Below are 15,465 nucleotides of genomic sequence, written 5' to 3' on the forward strand. Positions count from 1 at the left end.
CTATTGCATTAGGGTGTGCACTTCAAAGGGTACAAACGGTCAGATTTTCGGCCGACAGGCTGTCCTCACACAATTCCCTTCGGAAAATGCGATCGTGTGTACAAGGCTTTAGTGGGTCCTGAGGACAGGAGTTGGGAACCCCTGCATCAAGGCATTAAGATATTTGCACAATCCCTTCCAAGAGCCAACCCCCTGATTGCATCAGAGCTGAGGGTTCTTGGGGGGAGAACTGAGGCATACACCACCCTTCCAGCCCCTCCCTTCTGCGATGATCGGCATACATTGCATAGAGAAGCACAGAGACTCAGTCGTGCAATAAAAATAGAATATATTTTATTTGAAATTTTAATTAATATGTTGATATGGGGGGGGGGGGGGGGCAAAATATAAGCAAAATTAAACTACAGCTATAGAAAACACCGGAGAAACAATCTTTACCCAGGCTCCCTTATCCACACAGAAAGCAGCATGGAGGGGTTCGGTGAAGGTGGTGGTGAAGGTGTGGAGGTGTCTGATGGGGTCACTCAACTGGTAGAAGGACAGACGGCCGCCTTCATAATCCAAATATATTCCCAATCTTTGCGCAGGAGACACCAGGTTTATTTTCTGGCATCGAGAGTCATGTAGATATCCAGATTCATTTTCCCATGTGAAGAGACACCAGGACTTGTTATTGTTCCCAATACAAGACTCATCACCATCTCTCTCTATACTGGGATAGCAAACACCCACATCCCAATCCCCACAGTCACCAACCTCTACTTCCCAGTAATGTCTCCCATGGGAAAAACTCTCCATACTCATCACCTGACCATATTCTGTAAATCTCTGTGGTAATGCTGGTCTAATTTTTTCTGTTTCAGTGTTGGATGCTGTTCTCAGGTCATCAGATAAAGCCACAAATGTATCGGCTGTGTTTACATCCAATAGCAGATCTCTTCCATCCTGTATATTGAAGCGGGTTTGTAATTGTATATTAGTGATAAGATCAGTTATAGATCTGTGCAACACAAAAGAGATCATAAAATCATCCAGATCACGAATAGAAGATTCTTTAACATTCTCGTCCCCTTCATTCAATTCCTCATCTTGTAGGACAGTTATTGGGTCGGTCATGTTACACAACTTCTCAATGTGACCAATTTTCCTGGACAGCTCGTCCTTCTGTATCTCCAACTGTTTGATGAGATGAGTGACTGACAATGAGACCTCCTCTACCTGTCTGGAGATCTCACTCAGGACTCTCTGTTCCTGGACCTCCAGCTGTCTCCTGATATCCTCAAACAGGTCAGTGACTCTCTTCTTCTCATCATCAGCTTTTTCTTGTGCTTTTCTCTTCTGGTCCTGTAGATTCAGAATTTTCTTCTCCGTTGTCTCTGTGGTCAGTTTTTGTAGAACATTTCTCAGTTTCTCCTTTTTCTTCTCCAAAGCCTCTTCTAGAAGTTCCACTTCGTGTCCTTTATGTTCCCCCACCAGACAGCAGGACACACATAGACAGACGGCGTCCTCGGAGCAGTAATACTTCAGAAGCTCCTTGTGGATGGAGCACTTTTTACTACTGAAGAATGAAGTTGGTTCCGTCAACACATGGTCCACTGCCTTGTTGTGGGCTGTCAGGTGTTTATCACACATAGAAGTCTCACACTGCAGACAAGTCTTGACAGCACCTGCTGGAGAATCCACACAATATGTACAGATGATCTCACTTTTCTCCTCCTTTAGTTGTGTAGATCTGAAGTTTTCCACAATGTTACACAGCTTCCTGTTCTTCTCCAGAGTGGGGCGCTCTACATACTCATCTCTACACTCCGGACAGGAATAAACTCCGGACCCCTCCTGTGTATCCAGAGCAGTCACAATACAATCCCGGCAGAAGTTGTGTCCGCATCTCAGTGACACCGGCACCGTATAAAGGTTCAGGCAGATGGAGCAGCTCAGCTCGTTTATTAGAGCAGCAGACGCCATTCTGTGAACAAGGAAAAAGAAACAAAACTAAAAATTTGATTTCATAAAGAGGACGGAGGTTTCACAAGTTAACCCTACAGAGCACAGGAAGCAAGACATTTTTGCTTATTGTGTGTTATTGAGGCTTCTAAAGGAGAACTCCAAATAAAAAACACAACACCTAAAAATAAATTTATAGATAAAACCACTTGTCTATGACTCCTTAGTCTTCAATTGTGTAGAAATGTTGTTCATGATTCTTTTCGGGGCTGTGATAAGAAATATATACTATGGGGATGCCTGCCCCCTTTTTATCCTGGATTAGGGCACTGTAGTTGTCTCCAACCACAACAGTTAGGAGTAAACAGTTTTGATTCCAAACCGTTTGCCATTAGAAATGGTACGAGACAGGGTTGCCCCTTGTCCCCCTTGCTTTTTGTCTTTGCCTGTTAACATTCTCCAAACATACTTTTAAAACCTTAGAGCCGGTTCACACAGGGGCAACATAAATTTTAGCGCGACTTTGCGAGGTGACTTAGACACGACTTGAGCGTGAATCACAACACGACTTGGGGCGACTTACAACGCGACTTGAAGTCGCCTCCAGGAGGGGGAACTCCATGCCAAATTTTAAATAAAAAACCAGCATGGGTTCCCCCTCCAAGAGCATACCAGGTCCTTAGGTCTGGTGGGGATTTCAAGGGGAACCCCCTACGCCAAAAAAAATGCATGGGGGTCCCCCCAAAATCCATACCAGACCCTTATCTGAGCACGCAGCCCGGCCGGTCAGAAAAGGGGGTTGGGGACGAGCGAGCGCCCCCCCCCCCCCTCCTGAACCATACCAGGCCGCATGCCCTCAACATGGGTGATAGGTGCTTTCGGGCAGGGGGGCACCCTGCGGCCCCCACCCCAAAGCACCTTGTCCCCTTGTTGATGGGGACAAGGGCCTCTTCCCGACAACCCCGGTCGTTGGTTGTCAGGGTCTGCGAGCGGGGTGCTTATCAGAATATGGGACCACCCGGAGCATGATGGGACTGAGACGTCATAAGAGGCCTATATAAATCATTACAGCGGGAAAGATCATCGAGTCAACATCAAAGAAGAGAAGAGGGAAGAAGGACGCAGAAGACCGGGCTGCCGCTAGTAAAAAAGAGCTGGAAGTAGATAGCGGAGGAGCCCGGCAGAAGGCAGAAAGAACCAGAGAGCGGAGAAGTCGGAAGAAGACCCCCAAAGTCAGAAGAAGGGAGAAGACCGGGCCACCGCTAGTAAAAGAGCTGGAAGAAGATAGCGGAGGAGCCCGGCAGAAGGCAGAAAGAACCAGAGAAGTCGGAAGAAGACCCCTGGAGCTGCCTAATAAAATTACTTTAAAAACCTGTCTAGTGTTTTTTTTTCTTGACACTTCTTTCTCCCCAGGTGAATGGGTAGGGATACTCATTCACATAGGGTGGGGGGCCGGTATCTGGGGGCCCCCTTATTAAAGGGGGCTCCCGGATTCCGATAAGCCCCCGCTCGCAGACCCCGACAACAAATGGCCAGGATTGTCAGGAAGAGGCCCTTGTCCCCGTCACCTACCCCCCCCCCCCCCCCCATGTTGAGGGCATGCGGCCTGGTACGGTTCAGGAGGGGGGGCGTTCGCTCATCCCAACCCCCTTTCCTGACCGGCCTGCGTGCTCGGATAAGGGTCTGGTATGTTTTTTTCGGCGTAGGGGCTCCCCTTGAAATCCATACCAGACCTAAGGGCCTGGTATGCTTTTGGGGGGGGGACCCATGCCGTTTTTTTTTATTTAAAACTTGGCGTGGAGTTCCCCCTCATGATTCATACCAAATACCAGCTCTGTGGGAGGGAGAGGTATGCCTTCGAGCCGGTTCACACTGGGGTGACTTCCTGTAAAGTTGCCTCACTATGAACGGGGATCCGACTTGGAGGCGACTTCCATTGAAATCAATGGGTACAAGTTGCCTAAAAGTCGGATCGAAGTAGTACAGGAACCTTTTTTTAAAGTTGGAGCGATGGTGCAGTGTCATATTCTGCTCCCTATCACAGAATGCAGCCTAAGTCACGTGGCGGTGAACTGCGCATGCGCAATGCGTTCCAACGCCAAATGTGATGCGTTCCAGGGGATTCACGACACTACCCCTCAGTGAACCCATCACAATTTGTCACGGAAGTGACGAGTAACCATAACGAGGAGGCATACACAGAGGGGGGGGGGGGGCGGGACAAAACATGCAGATCCAATGAGAAACCTAGAAAGAGCGGGGGGGGGGGGGAGACGGAGGAGAAAGAGACATGCAGATACATTAGGCTGCATTCTGTGATAGGGAGCAAACGGTGAGACAGCCCCGCCTCCAGCCCCGCCCCCAAAGCAGAGGCTTATTGAGATCCGTAAAAAACATAGACTTTCTGGCTTTTAAAGCATCCCCCATGTATAATAAAATGTCACATTGTTTTGGTGTGTGCAATAAAGACTGTGAAGAAAATGTGTATGTAGGAGGAGAGCTTCTGAATACCAACAAACACATTTCCATTTTATTTCTCATTTCAATGGGAAAGTTTAAGGTGGAACTTTAGGTTTGATTAACTTTGAAGTGAAATGTTACCCAAAAAGTAAAGTTCCGCTCTTCTGTATTTTTTTAGGCTCCATGTACACGGGACCATCCTCCCAGCTGTGCGAATCACCCCCCCCCCCCCCCCACCGCCATCCTCCCAGCTGTGCGAATCACCCCCCCCCCCACCGCCATCCTCCCAGCTGTGCGAATCACCCCCCCCCCCCCCACCGCCATCCTCCCAGCTGTGCGAATCACCCCCCCCCACCGCCATCCTCCCAGCTGTGCGAATCACCCCCCCCCCCCACCGCCATCCTCCCAGCTGTGCGAATCACCCCCCCCCCCCCCCCCCCTCCCCCCAGCTGTGCGAATCACCCCCCCCCCCCCCCACCGCCATCCTCCCAGCTGTGCGAATCCCCCCCCCCCCCCCCCCCATCCTCCCAGCTGTGCGAATCACCCCCCCCCCACCGCCATCCTCCCAGCTGTGCGAATCACCCCCCCCCCACCGCCACCCTCCCAGCTGTGCGAATCACCCCCCCCCCCCCCACCGCCATCCTCCCAGCTGTGCGAATCACCCCCCCCCCACCGCCATCCTCCCAGCTGTGCGAATCACCCCCCCCCCCCCCCCGCCATCCCCCCAGCTGTGCGAATCACCCCCCCCCCCCCACCGCCATCCTCCCAGCTGTGCGAATCACCCCCCCCCCCACCGCCATCCTCCCAGCTGTGCGAATCACCCCCCCCCCCCACCGCCATCCTCCCAGCTGTGCGAATCACCCCCCCCCCCACCGCCATCCTCCCAGCTGTGCGAATCACCCCCTCCCCCCACCGCCATCCTCCCAGCTGTGCGAATCACCCCCCCCCCACCGCCATCCTCCCAGCTGTGCGAATCACCCCCCCCCACCGCCATCCTCCCAGCTGTGCGAATCACCCCCCCCCCACCGCCATCCTCCCAGCTGTGCGAATCACCCCCCCCCCCACCGCCATCCTCCCAGCTGTGCGAATCACCCCCCCCCCCACCGCCATCCTCCCAGCTGTGCGAATCACCCCCCCACCGCCATCCTCCCAGCTGTGCGAATCACCCCCCCCCCCACCGCCATCCTCCCAGCTGTGCGAATCACCCCCCCACCACCATCCTCCCAGCTGTATGAATCACCCCCCCCCACCGCCATCCTCCCAGCTGTACGAATCACCCCCCCCCCCCCCGCCACCCTCCCGGCTGTACGAATCACCCCCCCCCCCCCCACCGCCATCCTCCCAGCTGTGCGAATCACCCCCCCCCACCGCCATCCTCCCAACTGTGCGAATCACCCCCCCCCCCCCACCGCCATCCTCCCAGCTGTGCGAATCACCCCCCCCCCCACCATCCTCCCAGCTGTGCGAATCACCCCCCCCCCACCGCCATCCTCCCAGATGTGCGAATCACCCCCCCCCACCATCCTCCCAGCTGTGCGAATCACCCCCCCCCCCCACCGCCATCCTCCCAGCTGTGCAAATCACCCCCCCCCCCACCGCCATCCTCCCAGCTGTACGAATCACCCCCCCCCCACCGCCATCCTCCCAGCTGTAGGGATCATCCCCCCCCCCACCACCATCCTTCCAGCTGTAGGGATCATCCCCCCCCCCCACCGCCATCCTCCCAGCTGTACGAATCACCCCCCCCCCCACCGCCATCCTCCCTGCTGTAGGGATCCCCCCCCCCCCACCACCATCCTTCCAGCTGTAGGGATCAGACCTGTAGTAAAAAATCCTCGGACCTGTGAAAAAATCGTACCACGTCACTTCCGGTGCTCGTATGCCAGGAGCACAGCTGATCGCGGGTCCACGGCGCATGCGCAGCTGCTTTTTCTTTGGTCCGTGAATATCCTAGACTGGGGTAGGTCACTTGTGCCCGTCATACGCAGTCAGTGTGCCCACTATTTGCAGCCACTTGTGCCCGTCATACGCAGCCAGTGTGCCCACTATTTGCAGCCACTTGTGCCCATCATACGCAGCCATTGTGCCCACTATATGCAGCCACTTGTGCCCGTCATACGCAGCCAGTGTGCCTACTATATGCAGTCACTTGTACCCGTCATACGCGGCACTTCCTTCTTCTGTAGCGGCGGCTGTGGCTCCTGTGTCCGCTTGGCTCCTCAGGCTTCCTCCGTCATGTCTCCTTTTCCGCCAATGCGTTAGGCATCCAATAGGATCGCCTAAAGCTTTGGCCAATCGGGAGACAGGTTTTACTGACCTGCCTGCTGATTGGCAAGGAGGAACTTTAGTGTGAAAATAGCTTCTGGCTCTTATCACGCGCTTCACGGCAGAGGTGACGGGCCCACCATGCAACCATGCAGGGGCCACCACTGGTCTTTGATCTCTGTCAAGTGCTGGGGTCTGGATCGCCTCCGCTGCTTTTCCTCCAATTGGGCCAAAGAAGCTGAGTGTGAGTTTACCTATAGCCCTCACACTGGAGACTTGCACACCATCATCATGGCATCCCAGGACGGTGGGTATCAGGTCACGGGAGGGCAGAGCGCATGTGTGTCCCGCTTTGGGGTCACTGGTGGCTTAGGGAGAAGGAGAGGGCCCCTGGGGGTCCGTGGCAGAAGGAGAGGGCACCCCTTCTCTCCCCTGGAGGACGGGGACACCCTTCTCTCCCCTGGAGGACGGGGACACCCTTCTCTCCCCTGGAGGACGGGGACACCCTTCTCTCCCCTGGAGGACGGGGACACCCTTCTCTCCCCTGGAGGACGGGGACACCCTTCTCTCCCCTGGAGGACGGGGACACCCTTCTCTCCCCTGGAGGACGGGGACACCCTTCTCTCCCCTGGAGGACGGGGACACCCTTCTCTCCCCTGGAGGACGGGGACACCCTTCTCTCCCCCGGAGGACGGGGACACCATTCTCTCCCCCGGAGGACGGGGACACCATTCTCTCCCCCGGAGGACGGGGACACCATTCTCTCCCCCGGAGGACTGGGACACCATTCTCTCCCCCGGAGGATGGGGACACCCTTCTCTCCCCCGGAGGACGGGGACACCATTCTCTCCCCCGGAGGACGGGGACACCCTTCTCTCCCCCGGAGGACGGGGACACCATTCTCTCCCCCGGAGGACGGGGACACCATTCTCTCCCCCGGCGGACGGGGACACTATTCTCTCTCCCGGAGGACGGGGACACCCTTCTCCCCCCGGAGGACGAGGACACCATTCTCTCCCCTGGAGGACGAGGACACCATTCTCTCCCCTGGAGGACGAGGACACCATTCTCTCCCCTGGAGGACGAGGACACCAGGGCTGGAGAAGAGGTGAGCGCTGCGGGGAAACAGAGCATCATGAGGGACGGGGGATAGAGGAGCAGGAGAGGAACAGAGAAGCATGTGTGGGAACAGAGAAGCAGGGGGGGGGGTATCAGTGGAGCACAGGGGGGACCAGAGAAGCATGAGGGTAAGAGGAGCATGGGGGGGGGATAGAGAAGCATGTGGGGGAACAGAGAAGCAGGGGGAGAACCAGAGGAGCAGAGAGGGGGACAGAGGCGCATGGGGGCCGGCCGCCATGGGAGAGACTTGTCAAAGTGTATGAAGTCCAGGGCAATATTTTTGTCCCAGTCCAGCCCTGGTGTCCCTGTCCTCCAGGAGAGAGAATGGTGTCCTCGTCCTCGGGGGAGAGAATGGTGTCCTCCGGGGGAGAGAAGGGTGTCCCCGTCCTCCGGGGGTGAGAAGGGTGTCTGTCCCCGTCCTCTGGGGGAGAGAATGGTGTCCCCTACCCAGGGCCGATCCGCCCCATAGGCTCACTATGCAAGCCGCTTAGGGCCCCGCAAAGCTGCGGAGGGCCCCCCAAATTACTAGAGCCCCTGCTTCTCACTTTAATGTAAGATGTCATTTCGACAGCAGAACACCCCCACCCCCTCCCCCGCTTCTCAACTTTAATCTTTGTGACACCATGTGACATGTCATTTTCGGCACCCCCCCCCCCCCCCCCCCCCGCTTCTTAACTTTAATGTCATTTTGCTTAGGGCCCCAGGGAGGTCAGGATAGGCACTAATGTACTAATGTATGTGATGTGGGCCCCAGGCAGAGCATTCTGTACTCGTACTGTGGTACTAGTCCTGACTCCTGGTGGGGTGATACTAAAATCTGGGGGCCACAGGTCACCCTATCACCACTCTAGGTCTGTCCCTCTTATGTGGTCGGGCGTACTCTCCAAGGGGATTGGTGAAGAGTTATGGGTGACGGCATCACGGGTCAGGTAGAGGGCCCCTTAGCAAATTTTGCTTAGGGCCCCCGGTTAGGTCAGGATCGGCACTGCCCCTACCTCTGGGGAGAGACTGGTGTCCCCGTCCTCTGGGGAAGAGAAGGGTGTCCCCGTCCTCCGGGGGAGAGAAGGGTGTCTGTCCCCGTCCTAAGGGGAGAAGGGTGGCACCCTCTCCTCCTCCAACCACCCAAGGATCAGCTCTTCCAATTTTGGCCAACACTGGGGCCCATCTGCTTCTCCTTCAAACAGCCAGGGGCCCATTCCTTCTCTGCCAATCACCCAGGTTCTCTCTCCTTCTCCCCCGGCCACCCAGGGGCCCTCTTCTTCACTAAATGGCCACCCAGGGGCCCTCTCCTCCTCCAAACACCCAGGTGCCCTCTCCTTCTCCCACGGACACCCAGGGGCCCTCTCCTTCTCCCACGGACACCCAGGGGCCCTCTCCTCCTCCAAACACCCAGGTGCCCTCTCCTTCTGCCACGGACACCCAGGGGCCCTCTCCTTCTCCCTAAGCCACCAGTGACCCCAAAGCGGGACACACATGCGCTCTGCCCTCCCGTGACCTGATACCCACCGTCCTGGGATGCCATGATGATGGTGTACAAGTCTCCAGTGTGAGGGCTATAGGTAAACTCGCACTCAGCTTCTTTGGCCCGATTGGAGGAAAAGCAGCGGAGGCGATCCAGACCCCAGCACTTGACAGAGATCAAAGACCAGTGGTGGCCCCTGTATGGTGGGCCCACAATGCATGGGCACCGCCCCCGTCACCTCTGCCGCCCTCCCTATTCATGTGCCTGGCCCCTTTCAGGATGCCGGACACATGAAATACTATGGCGGGGATAGGCGGGGTGTGTATTTTGAAGCACGTGATAAGAGCCAGAAGCTATTTTCACACTAAAGTTCCTCCTTGCCAATCAGCAGGCAGGTCAGTAAAACCTGTCTCCCGATTGGCCAAAGCTTTAGGCGATCCTATTGGATGCCTAACGCATTGGCGGAAAAGGAGACATGACGGAGGAAGCCTGAGGAGCCGAGCGGACACAGGAGCCACAGCCGCCGCTACAGAAGAAGAAGGAAGTGCCGCGTATGACGGGTACAAGTGACTGCATATAGTGGGCACACTGGCTGCGTATGATGGGCACACGTGGCTGCAAATAGTGGGCACATTGGCTGCGTATGATGGGCACACGTGGCTGCAAATAGTGGGCACACTGGCTGCGTATGATGGGCACAAGTGGCTGCATATAGTGGGCACAATGGCTGCGTATGATGGGCACAAGTAGCTGCATATAGTGGGCACAATGGCTGCGTATGACGGGCACAAGTGACCTACCCCAGTCTAGGATATTCACGGACCAAAGAAAAAGCAGCTGCGCATGCGCCGTGGACCCGCGATCAGCTGTGCTCCTGGCATACGAGCACCGGAAGTGACGCGGTACGATTTTTTCACAGGTCCGAGGATTTTTTACTACAGATCTGATCCCTACAGCTGGAAGGATGGTGGTGGGGGGGGGGGGTGATTCGTACAGCTGGGAGGATGGCGGTGGGGGGGGTGATTCGTACAGCTGGGAGGATGGCGGTGGGGGGGGGGGTGATTCGTACAGCTGGGAGGATGGCGGTGGGGGGGGGTGAATCGTACAGCTGGGAGGATGGCGGTGGGGGGGGGGGGGGGGGGTGATTCGTACAGCTGGGAGGATGGCGGTGGGGGGGGGGTGATTCGTACAGCTGGGAGGATGGCGGTGGGGGGGGGGTGATTCGTACAGCTGGGAGGATGGCGGTGGGGGGGGGGGGTGATTCGCACAGCTGGGAGGATGGCGGTGAGGGGGGGTGATTCGTACAACTGGGAGGATGGCGGTGGGGGGGGGGGTTATTCGCACAGCTGGGAGGATGGCGGTGAGGGGGGGGGATTCGTACAGCTGGGAGGATGGTGGTGTTGGGGGGGGGGTGATTCGCACAGCTGGGAGGATGGCGGTGGGGGGGGGGGGGTGATTCGCACAGCTGGGAGGAGGGCGGGGGGGGGGGGGGGTGATTCGCACAGCTGGGAGGATGGCGGTGGGGGGGGGGGTGATTCGCACAGCTGGGAGGATGGCGGTGGGGGGGGGGGTGATTCGCACAGCTGGGAGGATGGCGGTGGGGGGGGGGGTGATTCGCACAGCTGGGAGGATGGCGGTGGGGGGGGGGGGGTGATTCGCACAGCTGGGAGGATGGCGGTGGGGGGGGGGTGATTCGCACAGCTGGGAGGATGGCGGTGGGGGGGGGTGATTCGCACAGCTGGGAGGATGGTGGGGGGGGGGGGGGTTCGCACAGCTGGGAGGATGGCGGTGGGGGGGGGGGGGGTGATTCGCACAGCGGGGAGGATGGGGGGGGGGGGGGGGGGGTGATTCGCACAGCTGGGAGGATGGCGGTGGGGGGGGGGGTGATTCGCACAGCTGGGAGGATGGCGGTGGGGGGGGTGATTCGCACAGCTGGGAGGATGGCGGTGGGGGGGGGGGTGATTCGTACAGCTGGGAGGATGGCGGTGGGGGGGGGGGTGATTCGCACAGCTGGGAGGATGGCGGTGGGGGGGGGGGGGGGGATTCGCACAGCTGGGAGGATGGCGGTGGGGGGGGGGGGGGTGATTCGCACAGCTGGGAGGATGGTGGTGGGGGGGGGGGGTGATTCGCACAGCTGGGAGGATGGTCCCGTGTACATGGAGCCTAAAAAAATACAGAAGAGCGGAACTTTACTTTTTGGGTAACATTTCACTTCAAAGTTAATCAAACCTAAAGTTCCACCTTAAACTTTCCCATTGAAATGAGAAATAAAATGGAAATGTGTTTGTTGGTATTCAGAAGCTCTCCTCCTACATACACATTTTCTTCACAGTCTTTATTGCACACACCAAAACAATGTGACATGTTATTATACATGGGGGATGCTTTAAAAGCCAGAAAGTCTATGTTTTTTACGGATCTCAATAAGCCTCTGCTTTGGGGGAGGGGCTGGAGGCGGGGCTGTCTCACCGTTTGCTCCCTATCACAGAATGCAGCCTAATGTATCTGCATGTCTCTTTCTCCTCCGTCTCCCCCCCCCCCCCCGCTCTTTCTAGGTTTCTCATTGGATCTGCATGTTTTGTCCCGCCCCCCCCCCCCCCCTCTGTGTATGCCTCCTCGTTATGGTTAGACCCCTTTCACACTGGGGCGTTTTTCGGGCGTTTTTTAGGCGCTTTGGCTTTAAAAAAAGCCTGTAAAGCGCCTGAAAGAAGCCTCATCTGCAATCCCAATGTGAAAGCCCAAGTGCTTTCAGAGGCCTTTCACACTGCCAGCGCCCGAAAAACGCTGGTAAAGCGCTGCTAAGACCCCTTTCACACTGAGGCGCTTTTCAGGCGCTTTGGTGTTAAAAAAAGCTTCCTCAATGGGAAGGGGGCTTTAGGAGCGGTGTATTAACCGCTCCTAAAGCGCTGCAAAGAAGCTGCATGCAGGACTTTTTTTGACGCCCTGCCAGCTCAGCGCCTCAGTGTGAAAGCACTCAGGCTTTCACATTGGGATTGCAGATGCAGCTTCTTTCAGGCGCTTTTTTTAACGCTAAGACCATTTTCACACTGGGGTGTTTTTCAGGCGCTTTAGTGTGAAAGCACTCGAGCTTTCACATTGGGATTGCAGATGCAGCTTCTTTCAGGCGTTTTACAGGCGCTTTTTTTAACGCTAAAGCGCTTGAAAAATGCCCCAGTGTGAAAGGGCCCTTACTCGTCACTTCCGTGACAAATTGTGATGGGTTCACTGAGGGGTAGTGTCGTGAATCCCCTGGAACGCATCACATTTGGCATTGGAACGCATTGCGCATGCGTAGTTCGCTGCCACGTGACTTAGGCTGCATTCTGTGATAGGGAGCAAACGGTGACACTACAATGGCAGTAGTGTACATTAAGACGGCTCCATTCACTTACATTGATTTCTTCATGCAGTGCGACTTGGGGCGACTTGAAGTCGGATCCAAAGTCAGACCTGTGTGAATGGGCTCTTAAGGAGTTGTTTACCAAATACATGTAGCAAGGCAAATCGATCCAAGGAGAACCTTGTTGCAGAGACCCAAACTCAGGGGTGGAGTGGGGTTGCCTGATCCGGCATTGTACCACATCATGGTGCAGATGACTAGGGTAATTGATTGGTGCAGGCATGCCTCCCACATATTGCGGGTCTACGTGGATCAATCTGCTATACCTTCACCACTGGCAGGCCTCCCCTGATCTGGAGCTCGGCACTGGCCGCTGACTCAATTCTTTAATAAGTCCAAGCTTAAAGCAGAGTTCCAACTACAATAAATAAATAAATAAATATATATATATATTTTAACATTTCACAAGCATTTCTAATGGCATTGTAACACTCACGTCTTCTCCCGATGTCCGGTTAAATCTGTAAAAAGAAGTTTGACAACTGTGTTCTGGCCACAAGCATCCTGTTCCGGGATACGGCCCGGGATACGGCGCTGCTGCTGGACCAGCATGCACCGCCCGTTCTCTCCCCGACCTTGCGCAATGCGCATTCTGTCATCGCAGCGCCGTCAACTACTCAGGTTGCCATCGCAACGGGTGGCGGAAGTGCCCGCCCGGTTGTGATGGCAACGAAGCCCTCGGCGTTGCCCACTGACTCCTGGGAAATGATGACACACATCTCCCAGGAGCAGTAGCGAGCGGAAGGCGCCGAGGGAAGTGATGTCAGGAGCCAAGAGGATGAAGGAGGAAGATTACAATAGACCGCATAGCAACAGGCAAAAAGAAGTAAGTATATTATTTCATGGACGTTAATGACTTTTTTTTTTTGGGTGGAACTCCACTTTAACCTCTGTGGCCAGATATTATAAATTAGCAGCAACCATGAGTTTCCCATTACTGCTGACAACAATAATAGGGTACCAAGCAGGGCTCAAGTCCTGCGGGAACGGAGTTCCTGCACTTTTTTCACAGCAGGAACTCCGTTCCCTTTGCAGGACTAGAGCATTCGAGCCGCCCGAGCCAATCCTTCACTAAGCGGCGACGCCCAGCTCGAGTCTTATTGACCCCACATCTCTCCATAAAGAGGACCTGTCACACTGATTCCTATTACAAGGGATTTTTACATTCCTTGTAATAGGAATAGAAGTGTTCAGAAAAAAAAAATGTAAAAAAAAAAAGTGTAAAAAAGTAAAAAAAAAAAAAAAAAATTAAAAACCCCCCTGTCCTGTTATCTCGCGCGCAGAAGCGAACACGCATGCAAGTCCCGCCCACATATGTAAACGCCGTTCAAACCCCACGTGTGAGGCATCGTCGCGTGCATTAGAGTGTGTGCAACAATTCTAGCACTAGACCTCCTCTGAAACTCGAAAATAGTAACCTGTAAAAAATGTTAAAGCGTCACCTATGGAGATTTTTAAGTACCGAAGTTTGGCGCCATTCCATGAGTGTGCGCAATTTTATAGCGTGACATGTTAGGTATCTATTTACTCGACATAACATCATCTTTCACATTATACAAAAAAAATTGGGCTAAACTTACTGTTTTGTTATTTTTTAATTCATGAAACCGTTTTTTTTTTTCCAAAAAAAGGCGTTTGAAAAATGATTGCGCAAATACCGTGCGAGAAAAAAAAAAAAGTTGCAATGACCGCCATTTTATTCCATAGGGTGTCTGCTAAAAATATATATATATATATATATATATATATATATATATATATATATATATATATATATATATATATATATATATATATATATATATATATATATATATACACACATATACATATACACACACATATACATATATACACACACACACATATATATATATATATATAATGTTTGGGGGTTCCAATTAATTTTCTACCAAAATAATTGCGCCAAAATTAGCCCGGTGGTAAAGTGGTTAAATCTGACACCAATGTCCAGCAAGTGATATTGCAAGTCTCTCCCGAAACACCATATAAACACAGCCAGGGCGTGCGTTCCCTGCACGCGGAAACAGACCCCACCTTCTGTTACCCAATAAATTGCCAGCGTAAGCGATATCCAAACTATGAAATAATTGACGGCTGAATAAAAAGGAGGAACGCAATACACCAGGGGTATTAACCACTTCAGCTCCGGAAGGTTTTACCCCCTCCTGACCAGGCCATTTTTTGCCATATGGCACTGCGCTACTTTAACTGACAATTGTGCGGCCGTGCGATGCTGTACCCAAATAAAATTGATGTCCTTTTTTTTCACACAAAAATAGAACTTACTTTTGGTGGTATTTGATTACCTCTGCGGTTTTTATTTTTTGCGCTATGAAGAAAAAAGGACCGACAATATCCAATAAAAAAAAAAAAAAAAAAATCGAATTTCTTCATCAATTTAGGCCAATTTGTATTCTGCTACATATTTTTGGTAAAAAAATAAATAAAAAAATCCCAAAAATCGTAGATTGGCTTGTGATAGCGTCTAAACTATGGGATAGATTTATGGGCTTTTTTTAATTTTATTGTTTTTACTAGTAATGGTGGTGATCAGCGATTTTTAATCGGACTGTGACATTGCGGCGGACAAAACTGACACTTTTTGGGCACCAGTGACACCAATACAGTGATCAGTGCTAAAAAAAAAAAAAAAAAAAAAAAAAAAAGAAGATGCACTGTATAAAGGACAGGGCAGGGAAGGGGTTAACATCAGGGGCGATCAGAGGGTTAAAACGGTGTTCCTAGGGAATGCTTTCTTACTGTGTGGGGGGGGTGGACTGACTGGAGGAAG

The 15,465-nt window shown here is 53.7% G+C and overlaps 1 protein-coding gene across 2 annotated transcripts in view; it reads right to left on the minus strand.

The window, feature by feature from the left end:
- Nucleotides 1–351: 351 nt before the first annotated feature.
- Nucleotides 352–15,465, minus strand: part of LOC120943109 (E3 ubiquitin-protein ligase TRIM39-like) — a 29,096-nt gene continuing 13,982 nt past the window's right edge. For both annotated transcript variants that reach the window (XM_040356231.1, XM_040356230.1), the window contains exon 2: nt 352–1,966. In XM_040356231.1, coding sequence (XP_040212165.1) covers nt 397–1,965 — 1,569 coding nt within the window. In that variant the 5' untranslated portion in view covers nt 1,966 and the 3' untranslated portion in view covers nt 352–396. The remainder of the gene's footprint in view (nt 1,967–15,465) is intronic.

The sequence above is a fragment of the Rana temporaria genome, chromosome 6 (genome assembly GCF_905171775.1).
Source record: "Rana temporaria chromosome 6, aRanTem1.1, whole genome shotgun sequence".
Taxonomy (NCBI): Eukaryota; Metazoa; Chordata; class Amphibia; order Anura; family Ranidae; genus Rana; species Rana temporaria.